The sequence below is a fragment of the Seriola dumerili genome, unplaced genomic scaffold (genome assembly GCF_002260705.1).
Source record: "Seriola dumerili isolate Sdu_G_001 unplaced genomic scaffold, Sdu_1.0 BDQW01000068.1, whole genome shotgun sequence".
Taxonomy (NCBI): Eukaryota; Metazoa; Chordata; class Actinopteri; order Carangiformes; family Carangidae; genus Seriola; species Seriola dumerili.
In genome coordinates, this window is record NW_019174323.1 from 13666825 (window position 1) to 13684835 (window position 18011).

Sequence of the window (18011 nt, forward strand, 5' to 3'; positions counted from 1 at the left end):
ATTGCCCAGCAGACTAGACTCTACAGGGACTTGGATGCCTTCATTAAACATAGTAGGAGGCCACTCTGGATAGCTCATGCTCGCTGAAGTGGTAAGCAAAACTGCTGCGGGTTGCCTGGCAATAATTAAACTGCATTAGTTATAGATGTCTGCGAGGCTGCAAGAACATGACAAAGTGACTTGGTTCTTTTACTCTTTTTGACTTAAAATGCGTTTGCACAGGAGGTAGGCTAATTTATTATTTAATTTCCATGCAGTCCTCATTATGTCAGAGTTGCTGACCTGTCCTTGTGCAAAAATTACCAATGTTAACACTCTGGGTCCTGGCTAACTTTGCCTCCCTAAATGATTAACCCACTGGGGGCTTGTCTGTGGGGTTTGCGGCTCTGTTACCCTCAGCAGACTTGCAGCTATTTTGGAAACTCCCATCTCTCCATGGTCTTCTCTTCAGTGATGTGTTTACTTTCTTTTTTCGGTGTGGTCAAACACTTGTGACAAATGGCTTTTTGATCCATGGATGTGGACATTCCTTTCCTGTCCGTACACAAGACGTTCTGTGTGAATAAATTGGGTTTGCATGAAAAGACGGAGTAACGGGTGGAAACAAAGGCTCTGCATGTTTTGACTCAGAGCACGGTGATGATCTCAGACTGGTCTCAGCGCTTTCAAAGGGAGCTTGTGGCTGCTGCATCTTTGTTTGTCGGTAGGCGATGGAGCTGAAGAACATGACACTGACGCTGGATTGAATGTGGGTTAAAAATTCAACAGAAAAAGATGGAGCAGTATCTGGCGTTCAAAGAATTTAAAGAGGGGTTCAGATAATGAATCTCAAGTGATCAAAATGGATACTTTAAGAAACAAGAAAAAACCATGGGTGCTTTATGAGACAGAGGTGCCACACAGCAGGTTTGGGTGAGTTTTCCGTACTTAATTATTATCTATTTCATCATGATAATATATATATATATGTAGTCCATGGCCTCTGACCCTCACCTGAAATATCCTTCTGTCAAACAAAAATCTGAACTCCTAGTAAAAAAGAAAGGTTGCTTTAAAGCTTCATTCTTCCATCCTCCCATCTATCCATTCTTCCATCTACCTACCTCTAGTAAAGCAACTTATGTCAAAAGATGAAGTTGTACATTAGCATCACAGTCTGTCCCTAGGAGTTTTTAATTCACATATTTTCTTTTATACTTTCTTTCCTCCCCACGCAGCTTCACCACAAACTCTTTCAGCTTTTTAAACCCCCTTTTCAGTAACCCACTACGCGTTTATTACTTAATTATTTTATGGTTCCATTGATTGATTGTGAGAAATGCGTATGATGTAAAGGACCACTCATGCATGTCCTGATGGACCTGTACAAGAGTTCACAATGCTGAGACATGTGACGTATTGTTTAAGCCTGTAGTCTCCCCGAGCAACAGGGCCACACAGGAGCTGCTGGTGGTGAGTAACACTTTGATCTTTCAAACACAACCCCCAAACCAAACACATTCCCCCATCACTTACTCCCCGTCTGCAGCATTCTCTGAGCCCAAGAACTAAGACCCACTATTCACTTTACCTATATTCCTACCACCTTATTGTGCATTACATGAGACTTGATAATGTGATTTTAAACTTTTGTTGGGCTCAGTAATGTGTTGTCTCGACTCTGCCACTTGGGAGCGCTGCATTCATTCTGCAGCAAGCCTTTCACCAGCGACGGGAGGGAATGAATAAACAGTTGCAACTCACTAGCAAAGATCAAAATAGGTGTTGTGAAGACACCAAATTGTCAACAGTCCACCTATATTGTCTGCACTTATTCCTTAATGCTAATGTACTGCATGTTTTGATCCAGCTGTATGGCAGCATGTGTACACCCAATCCACCTGAGGAGCAGACTCAGGGGCTGTAGTCCCAAAACGAAGAGTAGCTCCCAACTTAAGAGAAACTCTTACAACATTTTAGTGGTAGCAACAACTTGAAACCAATTTCTGCACAAATTAACCCTGTCCTTTATCTGATCATTGCTGCACCCTCCCTTCTGCAGTGATCCGGCCTGTGGAGTCAGCCCTGCAGAGAAACTGAGCCCTGAGCACCTGCAGCTTCTGAGAAATGCATTTACCTCTCCAAAAGCCGCAGTACAGATACATGAAAACAGGCCTAGTGGAAGGAGTGGAAAGAACAGAGGAGGAAATGAGGAGCGGGGGATGGAGCTCGAAGAGTTTCGGGAGGTTTTGAGGTCGGTGATTGGTCCAGATATCGAGGACACATGGGTTGAGAGATTTTTCAGTGAGGTAAATAGAAATAAAGAGATGTCTTTAATTTTAGTAAAATTATAGTATGGCTTCTTGGTCTTCAGGGCACTGACTTCTTAAACGTCCTTATATCTAGGTAGATATCACTTGTACAGGACAGGTGAATTGGCAGCAGTTGTGTTCCTACCTGCTGCTGGAGTACACGGAGAGACAGCGCGCCTCCATCCCCACAGCTGCTCTCCTGGACTCCCAGCCTCAGATCAGACACTGCTCTCACAACAAGGTAGGAGTTTACCAATTTAGCTCTGGTGAAGTGAGAAGAAATGATTCATCTTAGTAGGATGTTCCAATGTTTAAACAATTACACTGACATGCCTAAGGTGAGCACAGTGGTGGTGGTAGCTTGTATGGTGCCCTGGGCGAATAGAAAGAAATAGAAATAAAAAATAAAAATGGCATGTCACCCATAAATCCACCATTGTTTCTGTATATAGGTTAGGGTTAGGATAGGGTTTAACAAATGAATAATACTGGTACATAAGTATGATGGTTGTAACACATTCAGCCATTCTTACAACTGATATAGAAAAAAAGGTGCTAATGCTAAAATGAAGGCTAAAGCATCTTGATAGTAATTGCTGCACAAGTTCAACCCACTACACTAAGCTTGTCTAATTTCTTCTCTGTACTCTCCTTCTGCATATTTTTTTTCTACAAGTAGTACTTTATTTCCTCCAATAACCTTTTTTTTTTTTTTATTAATTTGCTTCACTCATATGCAGCGGGAGCCAACAGTGCGTGTGGTCACTGTTTCCCATCCTCCTCCACTGCGCTATATAAGTGTCAGTAAAGGGGGTCAGATCACTGTCTGGAACAGCAGCCTACACATCCTCAAAACTGTCGGGGTGAGTGACATCATGGTACAAGTTTTACATCCACATGGAAATACAGCACACACTCACACACACGTTTTTACATTTGCTTCTCAGCTTGCTGGAGACCCAACAGAGGAAGTGGCCAACACAAGGAGGTTCAGAGGCTGGACCACTGATGCGGTGTATATGGACAACGTCCGCAAGGTTGCCATAGCAACCGACTGCAGGGATTTGCACTTTGTGAATGTCTCCGCAGCCGGTGTATCTGAGGATGTCCACCTATTTGGTACACTTGTTTGCAAACATGTATTAGCTGATCACTAATGAAAATGAGTTACTGCACCTCATTTTTCAGATGTTAACTCTTTGTTTCATCATCGCTCCAAGGTTTTCGTAGTGTCCCCACCGCTCTTTGCTACTGGCATGATGTACAGGTACAGCCACTGATTCTTTGAGATTTCGAATAAATTCACTTTGAGAGCAAATAATTTGTCACTTAAATTTATGTGGTTGTCCCTCCAAGTGTCCAGAGCGTTCCCGGCCCCTGCTGCTGCTGGGGGATGAAAAGGGAGGAGTCCACCTGATGTGGTTCTTGAACCCGTCTAAAGGCCTTTTTAAGAATCCCTCCAAGAAACAGAATGGCCCACACAGGATCTTTTTCCCAGTAAGCTTCGCCCATCTCATTTCTCTTATCTCTATTTAATTACTGAGCTCAGTCTCTGGTTTTTGCGGATCAACGTTCCTCACAGGTATCTACCGGAAACCACTGAAGCAGACCGACAGCGATGACGTGCACCTGTTGATTACTCTCCAATTCTAAAAACACCACTTAAACATTCACTCTTACCCGTCTCGACAACAGGACCTAGGTGAACACAGCAACACGGTCTCCTACCGTCACATCCCCAACATCCACCAGGAACCAATCAACAGAGTGATGTTTGAGCCCAGTACCAATGTCATCATGACATCCTCAGAAAGTGACACCACCTCTGTGGCCTTTGTGAATCTGACAGTGAAGCGGGAGCCGTACATCTGGAAAATTAGTCAGGTAACTTAGATCACAAGGTTGATTTGCTGTTGATACGTGTTATGTATTTTCTTTAGTAATTATTGTTATGAATCATAGCTAAGAGTACTTGAATGAGTGTGTATTTGTACATCATTTTGCAAATGGTATGAGAAGATAAAATGTAAACTAGCAAGAAGGAGGTCTAATTATTTTTGTAGTTATCCACTTTTTATGTGGGTCAAAGTCACAGAGACACATGTCAGTCACGCTGCTCTGGTCTGGGTAACAGTGACCTGACTGGGTGGGTCAAGGTTTGAAAATCAATTATCAGCCTAGAAAAATTGTTTAGATGGCATTCAAGGTCCTTGCACGGTTAACGCTCTATTACATAACCCATTCAGTGAATTATCCCTCGCCAGTTTTATCTAGAGGAACAAATATGAGATGTGAGTGAAGTTAGTCACTTATAAAGTTTATTCCCACCCGGCCTGGAGGGGCAGACAGTGTCACTGACTGTTGAGAAAAGAAGTAACGCTGTTGCACAAAACATTATTAAACTGGGTGGCTGCACTTCCTGTTATGCACAATGGCTTTTTTTGAACAAGCACAGTCATTTTACACTCCAATTAAATTGTCTGGACATTTTAACAATAAAACCACCCTTTAAAAATCCTCAGTGCTGGGAAAATCCTGAGACCAGCTAACTTGATGTGTGCGTGTTTTATTTTCCAAAATACAGAGACATCAAACACCAGTTCATGTACATTTCTGTCTCTCTGAACTTATGAATGTTGGTCTTTTTTGTCTCCTCTCCAGGGAGCCAAATGTTTTGACTACAATGCATCTCTGCAGTTGATGGTCACGGGAGGTTGTGACCGAGCAGTCAGACTGTGGACTCGATTTGTGACCACACGTCCTGTAGCTACACTGCCAGGTCACTGCGCCACTATATTGGATGTTGCAATCTACCAACCTGTTGGGCAGATCTTCAGCTACTCCAGAGATGCTGTGAGTCATTAAAGAAGAAGCTTAGAAGACAGTGAACTGTCCTGACAGTTGAGTGTACCGTGATAAATTACTGCAACAAAGCCTGTGTATTTACTAGTGACTGGACTAATGTTTCTTTTTTTTTTTCTTTTGTCAGGAGCTGAGGGTTTGGGACATTTCCTCACATCACTGTCTGAAAACTGTCCGCCTGCAGTTCCCGTGCCTGCAGCCAAGTCGAATCTCAGAACATGGCAACTTCCCTTTCCTGTTGCTAAGCCCTCCTCTTCCTGAAGACACACAGCCTCATTTAGTGGTGGGATGCAAAGATTACCTGGCGCTGCTCAACCTGGCCGAAACGAGGAGAGGAGGGGGCGGAGGGTTCACAAATGAAGGAAGGGAATTTGGACCAGAAATCCAAAGCGGTCCGGCCCTCTCCTGCGCTCTGTACAACCCCACCCTGAGACAGGTGGTGACTGCACATGCCAACTCATCCGTGTCTCTGTGGGATGTAGAGACAGGTAGGAGGCGGCTTCAGATCTTAAATGCTCATGGAGAAGATGAACTCCTCTGCATGGCACTAGACTCCTCCCACAGAAGACTGATCACTGGGGCTCGCAACGGCACCGTTAAGGTTTGAAACCACATCTTGTCACTATCAGTTTGTGTAAAAATACAGTGAACTGGCACCTTATATACAGGAAGTTACATGCATCTGTATTTCAAATGTGTGAGACAATTAAAAAAAGAGCTGGTCCCTCTTACTGACCACTCCAAGCAGGTGTGGAATTTACTGAATGGCCTTAACCTGCACAAGCTGGAGCCTGTCACCAACTCTGAAGTCACCAGGTTGACCTGTCTCCATGACAACAAGCTGCTGGCTGTGGGATGGAGCCAGCGGATCATTCAGTATGACATTGCAGCAGCCAAGGTAAAATTGAAGCTGTTTTAAATTGATAATCCGCAGCAGTTTCACATAAATAACTATAATTTTCTTTATGAATCACTTAAACTAGACTGAAAGGAACCATTTCACTAAACCTTCTGTTGAATGTTTTCAAGCCTGTTGAACCATTGCCCACACCCAGCATCACTGATGGGTGCAGTGGGTTGTGGTCAGAAGTGTGCTCTGTTGAACCTGTGACCACGCCCAACTGTGATGTCACAGGGTCCTGGAGTACACCTGTACATCAGAGGGAGTTAAATTACTGTTAAGTTTATGTTTCAGTTTATTACTGATCCAACAAAATAGTATTATAACCTGCTACTGCAGATCGTACTTTTTTGTGTTTTTACTTGAAAGACAAGAGGCAGGCAGGATAAAACATTAAAGGCTCCAAGAGAAGGTTTTGTGAAACAAACAAAATGATGTTTTCAGCCAATGTTTCACACCAAAACACATGTATATCCTTTATATATAATAAACGCGTTGAATGCATTTCCCTTCTCTAAAAGCATTTGCAAAGCCTACTTCTTGTAAGAATTAGAAACCTGTATTGTTTCTATATATATATATATATATATATCTATATCTATATATGTTACTTGCAAGCCTGTCTTCCTTTTTTTAGTGCTTTCAACTCAGTGGAATAGCATGAAACTATCAGCAGGACCAAATCGGAAACACATTGCTCCATAGCATTACTTGTGGACAAAACCTCAACAGGGAACCTTCCACATCAAACCTGAAGTAGTGTTGAGAGCAATGTCATTGTGATGTGATAAAGTAAAATAAAAAAATAAAGAAAATAAAAATAAAGAAAAAATGCCGTCATATTTTATGTGCAAAACACCAATGTCTGGTGGATCTATTCAGGGGAAAATGTTCTGCTGAACAGGAAGTCATTTGTCATGTTTCTGTCAGTAATAGCCATTTGTTTGGAAAAATAGACGAATAATAGTGTAACTATTGTGAGCACTGACACGTAATCACAGCATTGAATACATTATAGAAGCTTTTGATTGACAGGTGAAATGCAGCACAAACATTCACTAATGACCAAAAAAACATAAACGTATCGAGAAAACAAACAAACAAACAAACAAACAAACAAAGCTGGCCACCCAACCAGTGTCTTAGCCTGCAGACTTTTGCTTTGCCACAACTTCTTCCCCAGATGTTAGATGCAGGATGATGATGAGTCCCACACAAACAGCTGTCACCATGGTGACTAATCTGATACAGACTTGAAACACTTTGCCCCAAATTAGCCTCAGAAAATATTTCATGCAGTAGTAGCACAAAACGTATCCAATTATATCCAATGAATTCACAGTTAAGTCTGTCGTATCTTTAAATCATATTTTTTATGCCTTTGTATTGCTGGTAAAAAAAAAAAAAAAAAACATTTTTACAGAGCACAGATAAAACATACCCACATCCACCCAGACATTTATACAAAGGTCAAAAGAAATGAGGATGAAGTGTTGCCAGTGGCAGCGTAAGTGCCAGAATAAACACGGGAGTGAACTGCAACGTGAGACAAAAGTCTGGGTGTGCAGACGTGCATATTTTCACACCTCAAATTCCTGTGTTACATTTTACCTCTCAACCTTTAACTTCCATCTGCTCTGCGGTTAAATTCATCCATTAAAGACTAACGTTCAGTATTCATGCCTCTACAGCGAATTCTTCATGCTGTTTTTTCTCGGTCGTAATGTTTCTCATTGTAAAGCCCTCGTTGTTTCAATAGAGGCAGGTTTTCTCAACTGGTAAAAGCTGGTGGGGAATGACCTGATATGACCTGATGCGTAAATTAAGAATACATTTACACGCCGCCCCTTGTGCAATCAAAGACATCTGCACCAGTATTTCTATGACGTCTGCCGTGCTGCAGAGAGTCAGTTTTAAAGAGCGTTTCAGCCCAGAGGTGTAAACAAAATCAGTAAACCACAGCTTTCCACAAGGCTACACAAACAGTTACGTGTTACTTTAGACTGTTTGTAAACTGTCCCACAGAGGGAAGTGATGTGCAAATAGTTTCACAATTACAATCAGCAAGGCCCGTGCACATTAGAGCCTGCAGACAACATCGCATTGTTTTTGTGCAAAACCTTTTCGTGTCGGCTCAAAACTGGTGATATTCGGTCTCAACACCACGTATAAACATTTCCCCTAGGACTTGTATGTGAGAGCAGACCTGTCGTGGAAGTCCAGCGGCGTCCATAAGTCGGACATCCTCGTTGTGTGTCAGTGTTCTGCTCTGGGGGTCGTTGCCACAGCAAGCCATGATGGAGAGGTCATCGTCTGGAGGCTGGAGACGCAGGGACCACTGCTCCACCTGCAGAGAGAGAGGCAGGCGGGGTAAGGGGGATACAGCCGATGCGTGTGTTGTCTTGCTGAAGTTTGTGAATTGTTGACGGTTTAGTACTGGTGTTATGTTTTTGTGCCAATATAAACTCATTATGAGTTAGACAGAGATCGTCTCATCACGTCATCCATCACCTGTGAGGTCATAAACACTAACGAACAGATGTGATGAAACTCAGTGTATCTCACTCTGAGGTTTTGACCAGATCAAACAGACATCCGATGGTCACTTCTCACCTGCTTGTGTTTTCATTTGTTTATATGTTATAAATGGTTCACATATATCACTCATGAGATTTTGCTGAACACTGGGAAAGACGTGCATCTCAGTGCTGAACCACAGAGTCGTCACTAATTACTCTACAAAAATGTTAAGTGTAACAAAATGAAGACTTATTTCTAGGGCTGTTTTCATTCTAGATTAATCTTCAGATAATTTTCTAGTTATTTCATTATCATAAGATGTCAGAAAACTGTGAAAAATACACATCATAATTTCTTAAAGCCCAAGGTGATGTTATCAAATACCTTATTTTATCTGACCAACTACAACCCACAGGTATTCTACTTATTACCACATTAGACAAATATGTGGTAAATCATTACAGTTGAGAAATATTTGGTATTTTTGCTTGAAAAACTGATTTACAACTCATCAGGCAACAATCAATATAGATGTTGATTATGTTTCTGTAAACTGAGTAATCAATTCATTTACCTGCACTTATTTCCATTGTGGCTCTTGATGTAAAGACAGCAAAGATCGATAAACAATGAATGTAATCATCAGTAAAAGCATTCCAGTCTAGGATGGTAATGGACACTTGTGTTTTTCAGAAGCCACAGTTTGGCCTTCTTCTTAACTCATTCCAATTCCTGGCACCACTGACGTTAAGGAACAGATGCCAATGTTGGTACTGAACCTCAGCAACTCTAGCTCCAGTCTGGTGGTCACCAGTTTCTTTGTCAAGAGAACTGCGTCCTTAGCGGGAGCCAACTTCTACATCGTTTTCATCTGTTTTGTGTGATTCCAGAGTCGTGCCTCCTGTGGACAGTCTCTTGTTCCTGCAGCATCGAGCTGGCGACAGAAAGCTGAGAAACAGAGGTGTCCTGGTGTCATCACAGGCTGGCTGTCTGTCCTTTTGGAGTATCACTGGACAAACACACACTTATGGTGAATGCGACACTGAAGAAAAACCTGCAAGTATCACTGATGTGAGGTCTTTACGAAAAAACTGGATGCAAAACTAAATTACATAAATTTAAAATAGATCTCTGACAGTATGAGGAGGTGGAGGCACGAAACTGTACAAGCAGTTGACAGGCTGCCGTCACTTTTAATGATCCTCCCGTACGATGGATTTACACACAGCCAGAGCAGTGACAGTTAGGCTGAACCGTCGACTTGGACATAGTTGTGGGCTGCCAGGAATGGCAGCCCACAACTATGTCTCTTTCCAGATCCCATCTGTGTTTAGTGGTGTGGGATTCATGCACTGTGACCGCTGCATATGTGTATGAGCGTGCATGGGTATATGTGTGTGTGTATGAGTTATCCAGTATGCATTTGTGTGTGTGTGCATAGGTCTGTGTATGTGTCCATGCATTTTTCTAACAGAGAGGAATTTGAGATCGTGACATAACAGGGAGATGTGTGACATAACAGAAAGCATTCAAAGGTAGCAATTTGTCTCAAAAGCACATTTGTCATTCTATGTCAAAAACAGTATTCTTGAAATTGGCACAATATCGGAATATAAATAGATGTGCTTGCCTGCAGCTTGAGAGAACCAACTGTGGACTGTGTTTATAAAAACCTACAGGAGCCTGTTGCTAAAACAAAATTGCTTTTAGATTTTATTTGACTTTCTTATGTTTGGAAAAGTGCTTTCTTACAATCCAGGTTCTTCTCCTTATCCCAGGTCAGTTTTATGCTCCAGAGCAGCCAGGTGTGCGTGTGCTGAGCCTGAGCTCGGATCAGTCGAAAAACACCATCCTGGTCTCTGGAGACACAACAGGCTGGCTTCAGATCTGGGACATGTCTCACTATGCACTGGACATCCAACATAAGGTGAGCTGGTGTCAAGAAAAAAAAATGCAAAGTGTACCGTATAACCCCGCGTACTTCAGGTATTCTCTTTCTACACAGTCGGTTTGTGAACGGCCTGCTCTGCTGCAGTGTTGGAAAGCACATAGGAGAGGGTTAGTGAGTGTGGAAGTCCTGGAGGAGGCTGACAGACTGTTCGTCCTCACAGCCTCAGCTGACGGTTCAGCTGGACTGTGGACAAAGGACGGCGATCATGTGGGATCTTTTGGACAGGAGGTGATGTGGAATATCACCGATGCAGCTGCATACCAGAGGTGAGTTTATGAGTATATATCAAATAACAGGAAGAATGAAAACTATTTAGAAAGGGAGCTTGGAATCAGCAGTAACCGTCATAGGTACATCCATGAATAATTATAATTAAATGCATGAAGCAAAATCACAACAGAGAGGAAATAAAAAATGCCAAAATCTGAACAACTTCTTTTCTCAGCTGACAAACTCACTGTGCACTGAGAGTGAACAGATCGACTCCCTGTGTCACTTAGTGGCTTGCTAACTCTTCCGTAGTCGAAGCATCATGACCACGGAGGCCATAAATGCTATATATGACTGCGCACATGCTGCTGTGAAGTATATTCGATTACACAGTCCAAATTTTGAGGATGACGTGTGTAAACGTGGCCGTCTCTTTGTGGGATTTGATCATTCAATTCTGCCAGCCAGATTGTACCTGGAATAAGAAAACTGCCAGTATCAGATACAGAACAAGTCCAAACAAGTCATGCTGTCGACAGTGAGCGCTAAATATGTGCCAAATCTAATATAGAGAAACGCATCATCCAAAAGAAACTTCCCTCGTTGTTTCCACAGCCGTTTGAGTCTTTAATAGAAACCTCAGTTTGGTTAAAGGTCATAAACTCTGGCTTAGTGTGGGTCTTTACTGTGTGCACGACTGTGTTTCTGTCACATGTTAGGTAACAGGGGCCATAAAGGAGAGAACCGTTCAAAGTAATTTAATTTGAGAGGACAAGAAGGTGCAGTCCGAATATAAGAAGCTCAATGAGGAGCCAAATCGTTTCATCATTTATGGTTTAACTCTTGTCAAGACACGCTGCTGATGGCTTCGTGTGATGGAGACGCACCACATGGATGCTTGAATTGAAATTTAAATGATTGGTTATGGTGATTTAGTGTGTATATGTATGTTTAGGGAAGAGAGCGAGAGAGGAAAAGTTAGTGGACTTGTTCTCCTCTTGTCACTGTCCTCCCACCTGTCCGTCACTGTCTCTGTGGCTTCTGATTGGTCGACCACCCACAGAGTGATGACAGCATTTAGGTGTCTTCGCTGTGGCTCTCAAGTGTTGAAAAATGCAGTTTAAAAACCAATCAGAAAATAGTATATTAAGTACATATCACATATTTTAAGGCTTTTTCTTGCTCAAGTCAGACCAGGTTTTGTTTTTTGTTTTTTGTTTTTTATTGAGAAGCATCTGTGTTTGTGTTTCTTTGGTTTGAGGTGGTTGGGCTCAGGGGGGAAAAGGTGATGTCACATTTTTCACTGCACCAATCACGATTTAGCAACAAAAACTGAATCTGATGACAGTGGAGTTTTTCACTGTATCTCTTAATAAATAATACATACAGATGTTTTCGATTGTTGCCTATGTAGTTATTACTTTTTAATGTTATAGAAAAATAATAAGGATTCAACGGCTTTAAAAAAGTATAATATCCCAATTTTATATCAAGGAATTCCATGTGTATATAAATACACAAAACATCTTGACAAGACGTCTTGTATCAGCTTGCACATACCAAAGTAATATTAAGACCTGGCAGCATGTCAGCATCTCTACAATGAGGAGAGCAAGAAACCTGTATAGATATATATTGCATAGATGTTGTAAACATGAATTTGCAACAGCTTAGCTAGATGATCAAAACCACAGCTACAATAGTTCTGACTTGAACCAGGAAGTTAGTATGTAAACGAAATGTTTGCCTTAGTTTTTAAATAAGTTTTACAGACATTGGGTTTTTTTTTTTATTCCTTGTATGATCATCTGACTTCTAGTGTTTCATGCCCCATCAGGCTTTTCATAGCAATGCTACCACACTCCCAGATCTCAGCCATTATCTCAGCATTATTACTGACAGGACTTAATGACCAAAACAATGAAAACAATTATCCTTTAAATTCTTCGTAGCCAAATTTTACCAGGAAGAGCTTCTTTTTATTTAAAAAAAAAAAACTAATCAATGTGAAATTTCTCTGTGGGCTTTTATTAAGTTGTCCATTCATGAAGTTGAAATTATACTGTCAGTTTCAATTTACCCAATAAAGCTGTCCTAAGATGCGCTCACACACACACACACACACACACTCACACACACACACACACACTCACACACACACACACACACACACAGAAGGAACATGCAGAGTCCTCAAGTGCAGGCCAACTACACCGCAGTGACGGAGAACAGCTACAGTTCTGGTTTAAATCAAGTCTAGCAACAAACATGCTCACAGATATCGGACTCTGTGACAAAACATCATCCCACAGAGATCACTGATCTGAGTCCTGTGTGGTTTCGGGACCTTGACATGAGCCAGACTGGGAAAGCTCTATCTAAAATAAACAGCTTTGTGTTTGCACAAGTGGATTCCCTTCAGCAAAGGGGTGATATCTTTTGGCTCTGACACCCTCAGGGAGACACAGAACGACCGGAGGGAGGATACAGATGAGGAGGTGGGGGCTGAAAGTGACGGAGCGGGACCCAGCAAGGTCAAAGGTCAAGTACTCGACTCCACCAACAGTCAAACTTCACAGGAAGAATGCAGTTCTGAAGGTAACCATTCAGTGCTAACAGGTGTTTTACACACACACACACACACACACACACACACACACACACACACACACACACACACACACAGATAGCCTCTCCCTGACCCAGGCCTGCTCCAATCCCATTTGGCTTCATGCTGAGAATGTCCCTTCCAGTAATTACCACTTCTGTCAGGATCCTTCTACATGTGTGTGAGTGTGTGTAGCTGCTGCTCGAGACATCCATGAAAATGGGTTAAATGTACAGGTCGGGATGGCCTTCCAAGCTAATTAAACCCGATACTGCGATTCAATCATGTCCAATTTCACCACATTATGAAGAGAAGAGTCAGAGCATTCTTCACATTCTCCCCCTCTGAAGTCTGGAGCTCAGCTTGGGAACATTTGGGCAATGTTCTGCTCCAGAGACGCAGGCCAGATTTTTAAAAGTGCACAAATGCTCAAGTTTTGTGTGTGCGTGGCTGTGCATGTGTGTGTGTGTGTGTGTGTGTGTGTGTGTGTGTATGTGTGTGTGTGTATCTGCAAGACATTTCCTACACTTTCCTTTCACTGTCTGCCCGTTACTCAGAAATTGCCAAAATAAGCGATTAACTGTGCTTTCTCTGCAACCACACCCAGGCAGACACACACACACACACACACACACACACTCTAACTCACTTAATGTTGTCTCTTGTCATCGACTTTAGCTTCATCCACCGGCCCAGCAGAGACTGACCAGGAGCAACCTCAGCAACCCATGGTAACCTGCAAACACACAACCAGCTGCTGATGAGTGTTAACACTGTGGACGTTGAAGATATTCCCACACACACACACACACATTTGTCATTCTCATCTCGCTCGTCTCGTTTCCATCCCTCCATGAACGCTCATCCATCCATCCAACAATCATCATCTGTGCATCTGTGTGTGTGTCAGTATCTGTGTGAGGACTTCTGCCAGACGGTAGCTCCATGTTGCCACAGGAGACGCCTGTTTGATGACAGTCACCACAGCAATCACTGCTGATTGGCTCAGTTCGCCTCATCAGACTCTGGTGAGTTTTGTTACCGATAACCGATCTATCTTTTTTTTTTTCCTTTTCAAGTAATTAATCTATTTCAGCTTTTTTCATTGCACTTCTCTGTTGTGCTTATGAACATTCTTCATTATAAAGCGGGTCTAGGTGTCATATAAATACTATGAAAGTACCAAAAGTTCAATCCGCAGAGGAAATGCACAGAGCCTGTAATTTTGTGATGTCATAATGAAACAGTCGCTGCCCTCAGCTATGCCCCAAGCCTGGCCCACCGTCCAACCTTACAGGATTTGGTTATCTGCAAGTATTACCTGAAATCTGCTATATTTTTACTCCATCTCTATCAAGGAATCTTATTAGTGTTTTGCTCCGCTGTTACTATGGCTGTGTGATCACAGTTAAGAGATGGTATCCACCGCCCGGAGTAGGTGCTCTGAAAAAAGGATAAGCTGCTTAATGGCTTTGTCTCCATAGTTACTGTCCAGGTAAAGCATGTTTCATATATGCAGGGGTTTGCACTTGAACCAGGCCTTAGACTCCGCTGTATAGCCCCACACCAAATCCAGCCGCAGCATTTTAGTCTGAATTTGAACATCTGTTCAGTTTACTTCAGTGCTGACTGACAATCGCCATGGTCACAACAAAAAAATATGGGACCTTTAAAATAACATCTCTACCATTATGAAGGATGTTGCAACTCAAAGCAAGAGAATATAACTGTTAAAAGAGGAAGTGACACATTCATCCTCTTATAGATGATTAGTTCAACGCCTAAACAATAAAACACTGTTGGTGTTCTGTTCTTTGCTGCTGTAATGATCAATAAACTTTATTTCATCAGCTCTCCACTTACCCACCTAGTTTTGGACGGTATAATTTTATTTTATGTATTATGTAAATCCTCTGTAGTAGGAGTGTTTATTGTCATCGGTGGTAGTCTAGGTTTGTGGACGTCCAGTAGTGGTCACTATAAAAAATACTGGTCAGCACATGTGGCTATAAAAGGCTCGATCAATTCTGGAGGAATACGACAGGGCAGTTCCACTTCCTTTCATCCCGGTGCTGTGGCTGCAGTGCTCCATGGTCAGGCTGAAGACATGATTGAAGGGAAGGGATAATGAAAGACGGATGGAAGAAGGAAGAGAAGGACTGCTGCCGTCCTATTTTAGATACATCTAATGGGAAAAACCTGATTGGTTCATTTGAGCATGCGTGTCTTTCCCACTTCCTTCTCTTCTTGCTTTGTCTTAACTGCTGTGAATGTTTGACCCCTCTTGACTCTTGACCCCTCCCTGATGAGAGACCTGATGAGCTTCTTCGTCCTCCCTCTGTGTCCTTCTCCCAACCGTGACCTTGTCCCTTTATGCTCTGTGTTGCGCTGCCGCACTGTGAATTTGTGGCCTAGACATGGAAGAGGCTTTTCCTGTCGCTGCCAATTCATGTGGACTGACCGCTGAGAGGTCAGAGAGGAAGTTAAAAAGACTTCCATCGATTCATCTTAACGCTTTAGATGTTTTCTGAAGGAAGAATGTCAGAAATGCCTTGAAACTGCTCTGTAAACTCTGTTACATATTTCTAAAAATTGTTTTCTATTAACCTGGAGCTAAAAATTCTTTTCTTCATTTCTTTCTTTCTTTTTCTTTTTTTTTTTTATTACTTTTTCCAGGAGATGCCTCCAATGCAGCTTTACCAATAATCCCCCAGGTGTGGTATCAGACCGGCAACACGAATCCTGTGCACGAAAATACAGACATGGATGCGTTTTTTCCCTTTTCCATAATTAATGAAGCCGTCTTGCAACTGTAAATTGAATCTGTCTGTTTAAATATGTGAAATAAATACTGTGATTTACACTGCAGTCTTTGCTGTGCTGCATGTACTGTACTTTTCTCCCTCCTTGTTTTTCTTTTGATTTTAGCTGTTTCCTTATTCTGCTTTCTTCACTCCAAACTCACATTTCTTGATGTTTGGTCCGTCTCTTACTCATAAAATATCTTCTTTGAGGAACAGATTTGACATCTTGGGAAATACTCTTATATACCAAGAGTTAGGTGAGAAGATTGATACTGCTCTCACTTAGCTTAGTTTAGCTTAGCTTAGTTTAGCATGAAGGATGGAAACAGAGGGAAATATTTGCTTGGCCCTGGCCGAAGGTGAGAAATCTGTCAATCAGCATCTCTGAATCTCACTGATTAAAAACATTTCATATTCTGCGTTTAATCCTAACAAAGAGTGTATAAAGTGTTTTAACTAATTCATGTGTTGGACTATTTCTTTGCAAGATGCAGTGACAAGTGAGTCTTGTCCTTGCTGTGAGGTAGCCAAGCAAACACTGAACAGTGCTATACAAAGAAGTGCATTTCCCAAAACGAGTGTTGATGCTAAGCTAAGCTAACCGGGTGATGGCTGTAGCTTTATATTTGATTTTCAGACACGAGAGGTAGTTATCTATTCATCTAACTCTCTATGTGAAAGCAAGGCAGGGTATTTCCCAAAATGTCAAACCTCTGCTTTAAAATCATTTTGCATGTCCTCATTGTATCTGTGCAGCAGCGGCTTCACATTACACTGATTGTTGTAGTTCTTTTATCAGCAGAGTAAAATTTCCTGATATTTGAGACTTCTGGGTCATCCAGACAGACATGTAGACAGACAGACATCTGAGCCATCTCACCCACTTATCTGAACACAAGCCACCCTGTACTTATCATCACAGCTCTGCTGAATTGCACAAATTGGTGACGCAAGACTCAGTGCCCTATTTTTGTTTGTTTTCTTCCCATATTTGATTTTGAAACCTCTTTGCATGTGCTCGCCCGCTCATCCCTAAAAACCGGGTTATTTTAAGCACCGGTCTGGATGTTTTAGCAGGGCAGGAAGCGAGCACAGTGCCCTTTCTCCAGTTTGTTTCTCAGGGATAAATACAGACAGACACAGCTGGGACAAACAGGGTAAGTCATCGGGACTGCACTTTTACCCCCTTGGGCACTTGTAAGATAACACAGCATTATTGAACTCCACCAAATATTTTATGTTGCCAGAAATATCTTCTTTCTGCCGATGAATACAAATAGTTTCCTCTTAAGCGATCACATTTTCAACCAAAAGTGCATATCTTTACCTTTTGTAATGCAGTGGAATAAAAACTAAATGACACACTCATACATACTTGAGCATTTCTCAGTTCGTTGTCCCTGCAGGGCTGAAGCGGGAGATTTAGTTGTGGGATTTCTTTTTTTTTCTTCTTCTTTTTGCTTTAAAAGTCACTTTGAAAAAAAAAAAAGTTTTAAAAGACCAAGTACAACAGACAGAAAGTTAAAATGGAAAGCTCATTCAATTGTGAAAAATGTGGCCTCTGCCTGTCTAAAAGCTGATTTGTGTTGAAAGAAGAACAATATCTTCTCTTGTTTTTGTAGCTGGGGTTTTGCAAGGGGGAGAAGTGTGTAAGTGTGTGTGTGTGTGTGTTTGATGGTGGGGGGGGGCAAAACAGAAGCTCTGGCTAAATGGCAGGTTTAGCCTTCCTTTCACTAATTTCCAACATCAGTAGAGGCTTCTCTCAGCCTGTTTTCTCTTCAGAGAGGGTAAAACACCCTGGAGAGCAACTCCCAGACATTGACGCGTAATTTTGTCAGAGTTCCACGCGCATGCACACACACTC

At 42.0% G+C, this 18011-nt stretch overlaps 1 protein-coding gene across 3 annotated transcripts; it reads left to right on the forward strand.

Moving 5' to 3' along the window:
• Window positions 1-432: 432 nt before the first annotated feature.
• LOC111220085 (WD repeat-containing protein 49-like) lies at window positions 433-16192 on the forward strand. Of its 3 annotated transcripts, none has more exons than XM_022743042.1 (19): window positions 433-912; window positions 2042-2288; window positions 2386-2532; window positions 3032-3154; window positions 3239-3410; window positions 3512-3558; window positions 3648-3788; window positions 3987-4175; window positions 4953-5144; window positions 5281-5754; window positions 5902-6051; window positions 8240-8424; window positions 9465-9604; window positions 10353-10501; window positions 10580-10791; window positions 13194-13333; window positions 14022-14074; window positions 14254-14371; window positions 16020-16192. In XM_022743042.1, the coding sequence occupies exons 1-18, from the start codon at window positions 842-844 to the stop codon at window positions 14341-14343; spliced, it is 2922 nt and encodes a 973-aa protein (XP_022598763.1). In that variant the 5' UTR covers window positions 433-841; the 3' UTR covers window positions 14344-14371; window positions 16020-16192. The 3 variants fall into 3 exon arrangements, with proteins under 3 accessions (XP_022598763.1, XP_022598764.1, XP_022598765.1); XM_022743043.1 differs by having other exon boundaries at window positions 10610-10791; XM_022743044.1 differs by lacking the exons at window positions 13194-13333; window positions 14022-14074; window positions 14254-14371; window positions 16020-16192 and having other exon boundaries at window positions 10580-10795.
• Window positions 16193-18011: the final 1819 nt, after the last annotated feature.

What these genes read in the sequence shown, in the direction of transcription:
- LOC111220085 (XM_022743042.1), top strand. Translation starts at nt 842, where the DNA reads ATGGATACTTTAAGAAACAAGAAAAAACCATGGGTGCTTTATGAGACA. An exon ending in ACATCTGGAAAATTAGTCAG is followed by an intron (nt 4,176 to 4,952) that starts GTAACTTAGATC and finishes TCTCCTCTCCAG; the next exon opens with GGAGCCAAATGTTTTGACTA. An exon ending in AGCAACCTCAGCAACCCATG is followed by an intron (nt 14,075 to 14,253) that starts GTAACCTGCAAA and finishes TGTGTGTGTCAG; the next exon opens with TATCTGTGTGAGGACTTCTG.